The 15,164-nt window shown below is 38.9% G+C and overlaps 1 protein-coding gene and 1 long non-coding RNA gene across 5 annotated transcripts; both read right to left on the reverse strand.

The window, feature by feature from the left end:
- Positions 1-180: 180 nt before the first annotated feature.
- LOC137130997 (uncharacterized) lies at positions 181-12,414 on the reverse strand. 4 transcript variants are annotated; one of them, XR_010914931.1, is made up of 5 exons: positions 12,157-12,413; positions 7,547-7,681; positions 6,946-7,150; positions 5,213-5,311; positions 181-1,707 (listed from the first exon to the last, which is right to left on the reverse strand). It is a non-coding gene; the product is annotated as an uncharacterized lncRNA (long non-coding RNA). The 4 variants fall into 4 exon arrangements; XR_010914929.1 differs by lacking the exon at positions 181-1,707 and adding an exon at positions 5,973-6,129 and having other exon boundaries at positions 4,691-5,311; positions 12,157-12,414; XR_010914930.1 differs by lacking the exon at positions 181-1,707 and having other exon boundaries at positions 4,691-5,311; positions 7,547-7,678; positions 12,157-12,411.
- Positions 12,415-13,883: 1,469 nt separating this feature from the next.
- Positions 13,884-15,136, reverse strand: twist1b (twist family bHLH transcription factor 1b). The gene is made up of 2 exons (XM_067511821.1): positions 14,447-15,136; positions 13,884-14,316 (listed from the first exon to the last, which is right to left on the reverse strand). The coding sequence occupies exon 1, from the start codon at positions 14,977-14,979 to the stop codon at positions 14,473-14,475; it is 507 nt and encodes a 168-aa protein (XP_067367922.1). The 5' UTR covers positions 14,980-15,136; the 3' UTR covers positions 13,884-14,316; positions 14,447-14,472.
- Positions 15,137-15,164: the final 28 nt, after the last annotated feature.

Genomic DNA, 15,164 nt, shown 5'->3' on the forward strand with positions numbered 1-15,164 from the left:
TGAGTCCTACAACTCTGCATGAGAGTTCATCATCTCCACACATCCACAAATAAAACTGCTGCTATACCTGAGATAAAAAGAGGACATAAATAATGCAGTTTATAAATGACTCCATTAAAAAATTTAAAACAATAGTCTGTTTTGGAAGAAATGTCCATGTCATAACTTCAAAAGAGCTTGTCCAGTGTTGTCACTTATATCTTGGCTCTAGCACAGAGTGTGATTCCATGCATTTAAAGCAGTTGATAGCAGATTGTCTGTGAGGTACTGAGGAGATGCTTAGTAATACATCACAACTGTTTTCCAGCTATAAAATGATAGAAAATCAGATTGCTTATTCACTTTGTAAAGACAAATGGTTCTCACTGGGTTGGAGTGGTGGTGGGAGTTATAAAAAAGCTACAGGTAAAGACCTGATTAAAACATGAAATAACTTTCTGCTTATACTCTGGCTGAAACTCAGAGAGGTACATGTTTAGGTCACAGTTTATTTGATTGGCAGCAATATAAAATCTCCTTCATTCATCAAATAAATAAATAAATAAACAAATGAATAAATAAACCACTGGTGATTTGTAAAACTAAGCAGTTGAGTGGTTATTGCCAAACATTGTTTCTCTTCTGCGTCAGCTTTGTCCAGGTAGCATGTGGTGTTACTCCAGTGTTCACACTAATAGACACAGTCAGGTGTCAGTCAACAATGCCCAGACAGCCTGTGGCGTCATGGCAGCTCCAGTCCTCTGGTGCTGCACTTGGACGGAGATGAGAGGGTGCTGGGAGAAAGAAGGAGGTCTGCTTTCCATAAACTTCTGGTATCCTGTGAGGCAGCTCCACTTCATAATCATAAATTGTCTAAATGGAAATGCGGGGTTTGTCATATCCCAACATAACAGAGAAATTTCAAACTCAAAAGATGGATTGGCAGTTCTCGTGACAGTTTAATATCAAAGGAAAATTTTTGAAATTTCCCAGGGTTATGGTTTTCTGTTCAGTTTTATTTGAAGTTTTGCAACACGAGAAGGCCGTTACAGCATGTTTGGGGTTCAGTGCAAGTTCAGTTTGCAAAAAGCATTTTCTTACAATAATAAGACTATTATAGCTTGTTTTCTCATCCCATCAGAACTGATAGATGTAAAAAGTAAATAACTGTGATTTGAGGTTTAGTGTGTCCATGTGAGAGACCCACTTCTTCATCTTTCTCCTTAGTCCTGTGGAGGACTAAGGTCCCCAGCCTCTCACTGGCTTGTGCTCTGACCATCTTTAGTCCATGCGTGTAATGCTGTTTGTAATGAGAAATCTAAACAGGGAACAGCAGTGAGGCATGACAGGAATGTGTTTCCATTGGAGGGAGCTCCATGCAAAAAAAAAGACAAGAAAAAAAGAAGAAAAGAATAAATGTCGATGCAGAGATGTGTCCAGAAGGAGTTCTCATTCGGTCCAAAGCGGAAGACTAATGTTATTGTACATTGGCTGTCACTCTGCCAGCCCTCCCTCACCAATTGGTTCCTGGTCTCCCTACCAGTTTCTCCCCCACCTCCCTGTCTTTCTGCTTGCCCAAGCCTCTGTTTGCTCAGGTGGACAGTGACACAGTTCTGAATGAGCCCCAGTCGTCCCCCCTTCTGCATGCATTGCGGTAGACGGTGTCATCGACTCTGAGTCCGGAGGGGCCCGCAGAGAGCAGGAAGTTGAAGCTGCAACCTGGGTTCACTGTGAATGAGACGGAGCAGGAAGTCAAGGGACAAACACTGGGAGGAAGAAAACAAGTTAAAGTATGAAACTAAAAGGCTTAAACAGAAGGAGTAAAAAGGAAGGAATAAAAATAAAATCTGACCACCGATTTTTAAAATTAAAGAGAGGTAGTCTGTGGAGGCCATCTTGGTTTATGACCCATGGAGGATGTCTTGAAACAGCAGTGTTTAGAGTTTATTTTATCATGCCACGCCGTCTCAGACCCTCTGTCAGGAATCTCATTCTGCAAAGACTAATTACAGTGTAAACACTACATTAAAGTCTGTAGGCCTCTCCACTTCACTATTTACCTTTTCTTCCAAACAATCCTGACATCTCTCCACAGATTGATTTAGTCCATAGAAACCTCCTCGGCTGGTGTTTATTTGTTTTGAACCTGGCATGCAGTTCATGCTGAAATGGCTGGACAGAGATTTCAGTGAGAACTTGAATAACACAGCTCATTTTGAAATGCAGCAAATTTGGTCCCACCTGCAAAATACAGCTTCATTTCATACTACATCAGAGCAATAGGATTTAAAAAAAGGAGAATATGCCAACCGTTGACTTTCCAAACATTCAACAGTTACAATACATTTTATAACTGGTAACTGTCGGAGTAGTACAACATTTAAAGAAAAAAGTGGACAAAAAAATGAAGATCTCATTTTAAAAAATAGACAACACTAGCAGTGGGTAGTGGTCAGTAATGTCAGTCACCTGCATGGCTGAGACAGAGAAGTTAATTACTACCACATGGACCCAACGGGCCGGAAGAGAATGCTTTTAAGGCAGATGGAGAGTTATGGCTTCCCAGATCTTTAAGCATATAAATAAACAAGGTGACTGCTACTGCATGCAAGTGTATTTCACTGTTTGTAGCCCTGTGTATTTTATGACAGCTGTGTAACTTGCCTGACCCTACCTGCAGGTCTGAAAAGCTACATTGCAGTTATTACTACGCTACTACCACAGTGGTAAAAGAAGTGCTGGGACCATTCACTCACTTAAAACTCACAGATAAAAATACAAAGGTTTTAACATTAAAAAGCATTTTTAAGTTTTAAAAAAGTAGGAAAAAAGAGATATCCAAGTGTTTTCATGTTGTACCTTAATGAGATGGGACTGTTTTTAGCTGCTGCATAATATTTACTGTATAATTTTAGTCTCATATATCTTTCAAAGTAAAGTGGAGTAAAAATACTAAATGTGCCAATGAAAATGTAGACATATAGAGTAAATTGGCATTAATGGAAATACTTAAGTGGTAAAGTACCATGTCAAAAAGTAAATCTAAATCTCCCAGAATAGTTAACCTGTGTTGCTATGCTTTATGAAAAACAATTCTTTAAACTGCGGTAGAGGATATATGCAAAAAACAAATTATCATTCGTGTACGTTGTGTGATTCTTGCACTGACACCTGAAGAGTGTTGATAATCAGGCAGGGCCAATATACCCAGCAGCTGCCTGGGAGGTGTAATAGGTTGTCTTACACAGCACAGACAGGAAATGAACCCTGGTATCTAGCTTGAATCAGCTACATCTGGACTCAATTATTCATCCTGGTTGTTTTTGGCTGGTGATAAATGCTTTAGTCACACCACTGACACCATTTCTCAAGTACAAATATAACTATTTTGTAGTTCAATGTGTAAGAAAGGTAGAAAAAGAAAAGCAATTTTGATCCTTATATGAGAAAAGTGTTGCAATTATTCACCTGCAGCTGTGAGAAGATCTATTACATTGTGTAGAAGGAAATCTTATCAACATCCTGTTAGGATAGCATATCTTAATTAGTGATTAATTATTTGTTGTTGGATCATCATTTTGCCGTCTTTGTTGCCTGATTGATTTGTATCCATAGTGTATTTTCTTTATTGCGATTAAGTGTTTTCTTAGACTATAAATCCTCACTATACCCGCTGTAATTTCAAAACAAAGTGAACACATTATTATCCTTATCTTGACAAAATGATCTGATGTTGAAGCTCATTCAAGTGTTTTGTTGCACTTGCACGCAGGGTGGAGAGGAGCAAAAACATTCAAATATCTTTCCACTCCAAATCAAACACTGGCATTTCTGCTGTGACCACAGGAGAAAGTTTAATAGCTCCTTGGAGGTTGTGAACTGTTGACAGTTAATAAGTCATAAAATTTCCCCGTAAAGAGGATGCTAGATTCCATCAGCAGGGCACCCAGTACAAAGAACCGGAAAGTAAATATCTTGCAATGGATGTGGACTGGAATCTCTCAATGGCTGCTGGTGTAGAGTCTCTACAGCATGTCCCTCAAGGTTTCCTGATTTCTAGAGGCATGAAGGAAAAATGACCGCATAACTCAGTAATTTTCCCTTAAAGTACACCAACTTTTTTCCCTTTTGGAGAACATGGGGCCTTCAGAGTGGAGGCAGAGCGTTGCAGGCAACTGACCTTCGTGATTACACCTCATATTATTGTACTTGTCATCTATTTTCTTTAGCCCTTGGGATGTTTGCCATGGTAACAGCACACAGCAAGCTGTCTGAGCTGACCCATGCTGTCCTCTGCATTTCCTTGCTTGGCTGTGATGAAGGGTCTCTGCCCATGATCCCTAACCCCTGATGAGGAGGGTTCTCAATTTCAGCTTCAGGTCCTGCATGGGCCTCATATCCCTCTCTCTGCTGCTTTGCCACCCACCAAACCACCTACCCCCTTATTCACCACAAAGGGCATCCCTTCCTCAAATAAGGAGGTATCTTCTGAGCCAAACAGATTAACTAAAATGACCCTTCTGACATGTGTAGGTTGACAGAGTCCGAGCCAGGCTTCACACAGTGAATAGAACTTTGTGAAATGCACTCAGTTGCCTCTGTGCACAGAGTTAGTTGAGAAGATGTCTGATGTGATGTCTGCACAGAATATATGAAGCTACCATCTGCAACCAGTTAGCTTAGCCTAGCATAAAGACTGGAAACTGTGAGAGACAGGTATTGTTTTATTGTTCCACACAGATTGTCAGTAAAGATTACATTTGGCATCAACAATTTGCGATTTGTCAGAAACATTTTTTAATTATGCAGTGATTTTGTTTTGCCCAAATAATGGTGCTGCATTTTCCTTAAAACAAACTTGGTGTACTAGTAATATACAAAAGACATTTCTAGGAGACAGGGTTAGGTTGTTTTCACTTATTCTGCAAAGCTAACATCTCATATCTTCATTTAGAATGGAAGGATCTAGTGATTATTAGTGGCAATGTAAAAATGTTCCTTACTAACTACCTGAAAGAATAACTGGAGTAGTAAGTAGTTGTCTATCAGCACGCAGTAGCAGAGTAAAGACTTCAACTTTACAGGCGTCTTTGAAAGATGTCAGTGCCAAATGGTGCAGCACTGGCCTTAACAAACCAGACGGGCCCCAGAGCAACCGGGCTCCAAGCTGATGATGAAGTATGTTGAAAACAGAAAATCAATACAAGTACCAGACGTGCTCATGGACCCTCACCTGAGAGCAAAATCAACAGTGTTTTGGATGAGTCCCCTCAAAATTAAGGACATCCTTATCCTGGGATATCCAGAGAAGAAAGGTTGTGTTTTTTGTGTCCTGTGGGGTTGAAAGAAGAAAATCTATTTACAAAAGCATGAAAATATTTTATCACTAGCAGCAGGGGCAGGAGTGTTTTAATGACCTGATCCACAGGCCTCTGGCTGGCTGCAGCTTTTCTCAAACTGCAAAAAGCCCACTGGTCTCCTTGCCAACCCTTTGGGGCAGCACTGAGATGAAACAGATAAGATAATTGTCTCTAATGAAATCCAGATCTTTTGGTCTGTCTGGACTAGGACTAGCTGGGCTCTTTTCTCCTGTTTCTCCTTTTTCTGAAGGGGGTTGTTCCATATTGATCTTGAATTTGAAGAGAGACTGTGGAAGTCTGTCCCTAATTCAAACCAGAGCTCGTGTACCAGCCCCAGTCGAGCTTTGATACCTTTTGAAGTTCTGCGAGCGAACAAGGCACCGTCAGCCTGTTGGACCGTGTTGTCATGACAACCCTAATTATCTTGCTTTACGGCCTAGTTTTTATACAGGAAGGGAACCATTATGTTCTTTGGGCATTTGCATCTCTCTGGGGCAAGTGTTAAAGGTCAGGGAAATTAACCAAAATAACACATATAACAGAGCAAACATATGCGTGTGTGAGAAAAGGTGACTCACTGCAACACATCTTTGGCAGGCATGGCTATTGCTAAACATTTCTTGAACTACTCACTTAAACACGTGTTCCCAAGGACAGCTGAAACACCAGATTTTTGCAGGACTTTGTCAAGGTTACAGTAAAGACCCTCTTCAAACTATTAGATAGTTTTTTCCCTTTTTTTTTCTTCCAAACAATGAAACTATGCTTGTTGTAAAACTCAGCATTATTTCTGCAATACAAAGCAAAGAAAAATGAATGTATTGTGAAATAATCAAACATTCTCTTGCTTCCAGTGTTTTTTATTTTAATTAATTCATTTCAAAATTCATTTTCAAAAAAAAACAGTCTGATCACAATACATTATTCATTCTTATAATGTGATAATACACTTGTAATACAAAATAAACATAGTGCTGATTTTCCTGCTGGGTTTCCAGTTGTATTCAGCTGTCATCCGTGGACACTTAATGTGCCACATGTATTTCTTTGCTCTGGATGATATACGCTGGTACCAGACTATTTGGTTCAAAAACAGCAGAACATGCCCCAAACTAAACTGCTACTCTCACACAGTAAATGCTGTTATTCTGACATTTTGTTCATATATTTTATAAGACTTGAAGAATTGCCAACCTGCTGCACTGCGTTCGATATTTTAAATGATAAGCAAACATTTAATAAATTGCATCAGCGATTTCAGCTGTATTTCCTCTTTATATCCTTGGGATGAAGAAGAAAGAAACATATGGTGCTAACCACTAAAGTCAGGCATAAAATTAATGCAAAAAAATAAAATAAATAAATTAATAAAATTCAGCATTCCATCTCTTTAGGTTCTCTGTCTATGATCATTTTCACTTGCTGTTCTACAACCTAAACTTTTCACTGACAGTCTGGGCTCATTTCATACTAATCCAACTGATTGTGGTCAATCTCATTTTTTGACAATTTTGCATATAAAAAGGGTTTAATTTTTAGAAGTCCTTCAAATTTTTCAAGAGACTGAAAATAAAGTCAACAATTACCCAAATCTTCTCAGACTTACCAGGGGGATTGAAAGAAGGGTCTAAGTAGTGTTGTTCTGACAGAGGTCACAGAGAGCTGCGAATCAAAGGAAGAGCCAAAGGTTCATCAAACACACTCCCACTGCCCTTGTGTAAAACTATGTGCTAAAGTGGTCCTCTTTGAACTTGAGTTGGCACTAAGGTCACAAACAGCTGTCCGCTGTTGTAGAGGATGAAGCCAGCATGCTGGAAACAAGGAGATGAGATGATGCTGGTTTTTAATGGGGTCTCCTGCAAGAACCAGCACACAAACAGAGCCAACCTACTGCTAATAAGAGATCATTTCTAACAGCAGATTATTCATAAAGGTGCAAAACTCTGAGATTTTTATCTTTGCAGTTGGTTAAGTATTTAGGTGTAAAATTGAGCAGTTTTTGTAATTCTAGATAAATAATATTAATTTTAATAACATATGAAGCTAATGCTGCACTGAATAAACCCTTCTACCTGCTGATATTGCATAGTTTAATATTGTATCAGAGGACACCTCACTTTAATAAAAGTGTTTCAGCAATTAGCCTAATTTCCTAATGTATTAAACAACCATAAAACTGAGCAGAGCTGATAAAACAAAACACACACATTTTTATTTATTATTACTGTTTAGCGGTTTACGTCACTGTCTTAGAATGGTCTGACCAGGTGGCTCCTCTGCTGGTAGACTACAGCATCCTGACACCATTTGTGAAGAGTCAGCGTCTTGCGCCACCACTCCTGCTGGGATGTGAGGAAAAAACACGATGAGTCATGATGTATATCTAACATTAAAGCCAGGTGAGAATTCGCCTAAAGCAACATGGATTAAAACTGATTCTATTTACTACTCTGTGACTTGTGAAAGCCATGGCAACACTAACAATATAATAAAAAACATTAAACATTTTACCATGGACCAGCTGATTGACCAGATTTTACTCACCATCAGCAGTTCACACACATTTTTCTTTTATTCAGTTTTTTAAAAAGTGCACAGTTACACATGTGACTTTTGACAGTCGTATAAAAATGGGGCTATTTTAGCTCACTGTTTTTTGTTAAAGCAATTTAAGTAGAAACTCTATCCTCCAGACATTAGTGGCAGAACAACATAAACTGTCTCCTTAACTTGAGTGTCAGACATTTGAATAGATAATGAGTGGATTTGCTTCATTTTTGACTTGGCACCATGTTCATCCATGGCTATTTTTGCACATTTTCTGATTGCATTACTAAACACACTAAACCTGGCAAATTGTCATGCCTGTTCTATTTCATCCAACAAACAAAACACTCTGTTTTAGAATATGTGATGGTTGATTTGGTTTTCTCGGCCTCCACATAATGCCTCTGCCTTTAAAGAAATCCCTAAATTGGATAAGAATAAAGTATTTGAAATGATTCAGGAGAAATAAGGAGATCATTGTGACTTTAGGTAACAACACATCAATTATTAGAATGGCCAGCAGGTTAATGAAGGCAACAGGATTAATACCCAGGGAGTGGGACACCCTCGGGGACAGAAGCAGGGAAGCTGCATCATTAGAGCCCTGTTAACCCCAAGGGCAAAAGGGACAAACTATGGTCTGATTGGATTTGCAGACAAGACCCTACATTTTAAATAACTTTTTAGTGCAACAAACTTTGCAGCACCTACATGTTAATGCTATAAATATGTTGGCTAAAACTTTGTGATGTGTTGGACATTTGTTCAGGGAATGTGCTAGTGAGCTAGACGTGCGCAATACAGATCAAACTGTTTACGAAGAAGAAGTATTCTTTCTCCATATTCCTGCAGAAAATAATCCTTTCTATTTAATGTTCAAACTGGGACTACAGCTTTACAGTATATAAATACTCCAACTTGATTGAGCATAAACAGGAATGTTGAAAATCACTGCATTGGGCTATGACTCCCCTCCACTTCATCTGTATGTTTATACTTCCTGCAAGGGGCCCTCTATTTATGGACAGCGGAAGAACACAAATAATCACCCCCCTCGAGTTAAAAATCAGCTTTTATTATGTGCAAAGTTTTGCGATGCCTTTGTGTACGCTCACACTGCTTTCTGATTGCCTGTTTGTTATTACAGCGTTTCTGCTGAGCCAATGGGGTCCAGCCAATTCCAGAAAGTGCCAAGCCCTTTTCCAGCCCTTTCCTGTCTGTGACATCATTGTGTAGTCCTCTAAAACACACTGATCCGTGTCTTGTCTGCAGCCTGGGTGGCACACATCACACGCAACAAAGGTTAAACACAAGGTGTATACGTTTTGACTGTGTCCTTTGGACACGTATCAAAGGACATTTGTGGACCTGGATACAATCAGATTGCATGCCTAAATCATGGCGTCACTCTTCACGACCAGTGCACCATTTGCTGTAATGAAACGCTGACCTGCATGGGTTCACATTTTCAATTGAAATCTGTAATTTGCCAGCTTAAACATGGTGTGTGTCCACAAACCTTCAACCAGATTAAAACAAACATCTACTAAACATTTTCTCTAACAGCCAAAGGCATACAAGTAATTCTGTCTTCATTTTTTTCCAGATATCTCAAAAAATAATGTTAAAAAGCTGTAACTCTGAAAAGAAAACGTATCGCAAGTGCAGCTTTTCATACAAAAGCTTTGTATTGTTACCTAAATACAAGATTTAAATCAATTTAATCAATTTAATCTTGCTAAATAAATAATGTTTCTTTAAAAGAAAGGGACGTGCTCTTTGTTTAATGCAAAAAGACGTGTTCATTTATATATCTTTTCAATGATAAGAAATGTTAATGCAGTTTGAGTTTGTCAGAGAGCCTGAACCATTTTGATAGGTCAATAACAAAAAAGAAAGTTCTGTCATTTTTTTCCAGATTACTAAATCATGCTTCTCACTGTTTTGTTCATGTGTTATTTAAAGACCAAATGCTACTGAACCTGCACAGACATTTTTGATTTGGCATGGATATGTTCTCTTTTTTCTGAGATCAAATTGATTTAAATGAATGTGAATGTTATATGAATACAATGTTTTATATTCAGGAGAAATTACTGCTGAAAGCCAGACTTCCATGGTTCCAAAGTGATTTTTGTTGTCAGGTGACAAGTTTCTAAAACCAATAGTGTTATCTTTGATTCTACCAGAACATTTGGGGTTTCTGAGGTAAAAATAAAGACTGTGAAGACTTTCCAACTTTTTACATTTGTTAAACCTTTTGGAGCCAAATTAGTGTCTTTTCATTACACAAAAATATTAGTTCTGGAAAAGAGAAGTAAGCAAGGTTCATCCTGCTGAATGTTCTACAAAGTAGGTTTGAGTGTGCAGTGAATTCTTTGAAATCTGTGCCTCTGCATATAAAAGAAATAAAACTGTCCATGGTTGCAATACTGCAATTTAAGGAAAGATATTAATTCTGGGCTTGAAACTTACATTGGCAGGAAAACTGTTTCATCTTCTCACACGCATTTTCAGCTACAGTTACTCAAATAACACCATGATGTGATGTAATGTTTTTTAAATGTGGTGTTTTTCTGTTTGATTTAAGCTAAGGTTGGTCACAAAAACTGTAATTTCTGTCTTCTTCCACAACACTGAACGGATGAGCACTATCTCATAGTGCTGTCACAGAAAAAAATCTATATGCAAGTTGCTGCTCATTTTTAACACCAGTAAAAATTACTGGAGCCCAGAGGCTCCCAAAACCACCATACGCTTACATATGTATAATGATTGTGGATTTTAATGTATTATTGTATTCGTGTCATATTCCCAGCTTTTCTTCTTTTTTGCTGCACAAAAAAGTTGTCATGAATGCACCTTCAGTCAAATATAAAACAAAAGATCTTGCACAGATGTGTGGATCCTTTCAACTTGAAAAAGAAAAGTCTTCTTTGTGGAGAACGACTGATCTGACTTTCCACATGTGTAATAAATAAAATGCCCTCTCAACAAAAAGCTGCATTAGCGATGTTAATATATTCAGTAATCAGAAGAATCCAGATGCAGGAGGTTTGCATTGCAGCTGCATGTTTCTGCTCAGCCTCCCCTCTCTTTCCTTGCCTCAAGTGCAGTAATGTACTCTGATTTCCATGCAGCTCAACTGCTCCTGGGTTCAATATTTACTTTGTGGAGCATTGTGAAAGGTGTGGATGAAACTGTGTGTGGGCTTGATTACCAACCAGAGGACTTTTCATTTCTCACTGAGACTCAAAATGGAAAATCTGGAGTTTCACTTAAAATATTTGAGCAGTCAGTAAATCTGCACCTGTTCCTTTCTGTTAAGTCCATGAATAAATATATTAATGCAACAAAATAAAACATTGAGTAAACGTAGTGGTAATGTTACTCTAACAGGGTCTAACACAAATAATCAATCACAGCATATTTTACGTTGCACTAGGAAAAAAGTCAGATAAAGGTGCAATGAATGCAAAAAACAAAACAATGTTTTTAAATACTGATGCAGACCAAAAGTGGAATATTTATTATGAGGCAAAGAATAACAATAATTATTATTATTTTAATGAAAAAATGAATAATTTATCAGGCCTAATAGATCACCTGTCACCCGCCATGTGGTTAGAAAACCTAGATATTTTCTTTAGTTTCTGACTACAGTATTTCATTTTTGTGGCACACTTGGAGCCAAGACGCCAGGACGCCAAGTGCAGAAATGAATTTAACACCACTTAACGAATTCTTATGATCATGATTATTATAGTTGTTTTAGCACGTTTAACAAATACGTGTGGTTTGACAAATGATTGTTACAGATATGTTATAGATGTTTACTTATTTGTATTTACTGAAAATATGGTGACATGTTAGTCAGATGTTAACATACTACGAATCAATTACTTTTTAAAACTAAACTCAACGTACATGTCTGATCCAACTTTTCTATACTGTGTGTGTGTGTCGGGAATTTCTTTTATTTCTTAAGAGCTGGATGATAAATTCTGATCCGTTCCTCAGTGACTCCCCTCTCGTAAGCCTCCTCCTTCCCCGACACACACACACACACACACACACACTCACACACACACACACACACACACACACACACACACACACACACACACAAAGAGAGTCGGAATCCTTTAAAGCAGTAGGCCCGTTAGTGTTGCAAGCTTAGTACAAAACCACCCTGATCTTCACATATCGTCTGCCAGTCAAATAATCAGTAAGTCCACGTCTCGCACAGTCTGTCTGTCTCATTGCCTACCTTTGTCTCGGCACGGTCGGTCAGATCCAGGCAACGTCCCCCTCCCTGCAGGTGGCCCCTTTATAAATCCATTTTGATCAAATTTACTGTAACGTATAATGTGAATGCAAAAGAGTTAAACAGTCTCTTAGTTCTTGTCTGTGCGAAAGCAAAGTTCCTCTGAGCTCTCTCTGCAGAGTAATGCACTGCAAGGCGAGTCTCTGCACCGTCTGAACATCTGCTCATTTCACGTGACTTTTTTAAAAATACTAACATCTGTTCTAAATAGGTTTCATTCTGTGCCTCTGCATCGTGTCAATTGCCAACTCCTCTCTTCTTAAAAAGGGAGAGAAAACATATTTAAGGCTATCGCGTTGCATAAGAGATATTTTGAAACAGTTTTAAAAAAGAAAAACCTGAGCTTTTGAGAAATAGGTCAGAGTTTGTATTTATTGTCAGCTCTGTTTATTTATTTGGTATTGAGTGAAGACCCTTAACTGTAAAAGTTTCACATAGAGCTGTTTGTTGATCTTTGGGCCTAGACTGTGTTTATGAAGCATTTCCCTTGGTAACTTAAAGTGAGGATAGGCTCTGTGCACAGACCTACTGCCTACCTTCACGGCCTCCTTAAATTTCATAGACATCTGGGAATTCCATACATGCCTCGCAGGCCAATTACACACCTTCAAACGGGCACACACTTTGATTTGGACAGTGAGAAACACTTTCCCACATCGCCCAGATCAATCATTGCACGATAACACTGTGAAAGATTTATTTAGTGACAAAAATCGGGCTTTTAAGCTTTCAAAGAGACAAGACGCGCGCAATGACGCAGGAGGTCTGTTTGGGTACGATGGGCTGCAAAAATACAAAATCACTATAATGGATAAAATTATGACATTCATTCACTGACTGAGTTTATAGTCCTATGGCAGCCATTGCTGTGCTGCAGTAATAACGTTCAGAGGTTATAAAAAAAAGTCTTGTTAGTTTGATCTCTGGTTGGTGGAATTTCTAACATCCTGGACCACATTTTTTACTCTCCTCGCAGAAGAGAGACTGTAGCAGGTTGACATGACCCCAGGATAACTTATTTACTTATAATGGTGGGTTTCAGGCCCAGTCCTTAATCCAACTGTAAACAAATCCAGGAAAAGAGAGAGTGAGAGAGAAACTGGAGACTGCATGAGGCTTTTTAATTTTAATTAAATTGGAATTTTATCTCCGTTTTTATTGCCTGACTTTTTTTTCTTAGACCGGATTTTTTTTTTCTCTTTTTTTTTTGGAAGTAATATAACCTCTTTGAATTATGTGTTGACACTAAATTTCTCCACATAGTTTCAGTTATACATGTTGTAATGAATTTATCAAACGATTAATTGATTCTTTTTTAATTTGAAATGTGTAACAATATTTAAAAAAAAATAACTGAATGTTTCTCCAGCGAGTTTACGCGAGCCAATAACAACTCCATCTGTTTTCCCAAGTGACTCGCGATATTGTGCAAGCTTTTGTCATTACATTTGATGTGTGCTCTACACCAGGTATGCAAGAAGACTATTTCAGCTCATATATATGCTACATTGCCTATAGAACGTTACGTGTATTTTATTAAAATTTTGCCCAACACCAGCCAGTAAACCACTCATGGGTTAAACACACACACAAAATACAAAGCAAACACATCCATCGTCATTTTCTTTAATGCAAAAAATATACAAACATTTACAAAAAAATAAAAAATAAAAAAATAAAAAGACAAAGAAAAAACGATATAAAATAGGAACGTATTTGTATTTCAGACACAGGATCTATTCCTCAATGCAACACGTTTCACCAATAAATAAATAAATGTATTCCGAAAATATTTTTGCACAGGTTAGATCCATTGTTTCAATAATGCACTTCGACCTCCACAGAAATAAGCCCAGAGGCATTCATCAAAATGCTCTTTTCTGCAAAAACAAGTGAGAGTTTTAACATTCGTCGTCAGCAACATGGAAACACATTAGATTGGGGTATATGGAGCTAACACACGGCTGCACGTCCCTATCGGGCCTCTGCACAATGATCCCCAGAGCTTTAGTCGTCTGTGGTTTAAATAGTATGATCCCATGTATCCAGCATTGGACTCCAGATTTGCCCCGTCAGAATGTCATAAGTAGATTCAGCAGTCACCTGCAGGTTAGACAAACAAAAAGTTATTTTTGAACTACAACTTGCATTAGATCACAGCACAGCCATAGCACATTGTTTTACCACAGTTTAAGACTTGGATCGTGCAGTTTGGTTGACAAACCGAGCCTACCATTTTGGGCATAATTTCTCCAGATGCTAGTGAGATGTTGGAATGGACCAAGCGCCCTCCATCCTCCAGACAGAGAACGCGTAGCTCAGCCTCTCATGAGCCACATAACTACAACTTGACATTTTGGAGTCCAGCTCGTCGCTCTGCAGCACCTGGCAGAGGAAGTCGATGTATCTGGCTGCAAGTTTTAGGGTCTGTATTTTGCTGAGTTTGTCCGAGGGCAAAGTGGGGATAATTTTCCGCAAAGCTGCGAACGCCTCGTTGAGAGACTGGGTCCTCTGTCGCTCCCGGACGTTGGCCATGACCCGCTGTGACTGGAGCTCCTCGAAAGACTGGGGACTGCTGCTGCTGGACTTCTTCCCTCTTTTCCCAGGGGTCGGGCTATCTGAGTCCTCCCCGTTTTTCCTGCTCGGTCTCCTCTTCCTCCCACATCTCTTCGGCTGTCTGTCCAGCTCCCCCTCGCTGTTGCTCAAGCTGTCCACAGGAGAGACAGGAGAGCTGCCCGACTCTTCCCCCATATTTTCCTCAGACATCTCCACTTGGGTAGATGGCGCCCAGAAAGTGTCCAAAAATTATTCCCCTCTCATGAAGTCAAACAATTATTCCACCTGTAGGTCTAGCTGACTTTGAAGAAACCAAAGTATCCATAGATGGGTTCCTGGGAGGACAACTCTTTTCTGATACTTGAGAAACTTAGGCAGTTCTTATAGGCTGCATG

Source organism: Channa argus, chromosome 7 (genome assembly GCF_033026475.1).
Source record: "Channa argus isolate prfri chromosome 7, Channa argus male v1.0, whole genome shotgun sequence".
Lineage (NCBI taxonomy): Eukaryota > Metazoa > Chordata > Actinopteri > Anabantiformes > Channidae > Channa > Channa argus.

Excerpts from the sequence above, each read along its gene's own strand:
- twist1b (XM_067511821.1), bottom strand. The coding sequence starts at position 14,979 with ATGTCTGAGGAAAATATGGGGGAAGAGTCGGGCAGCTCTCCTGTCTCT.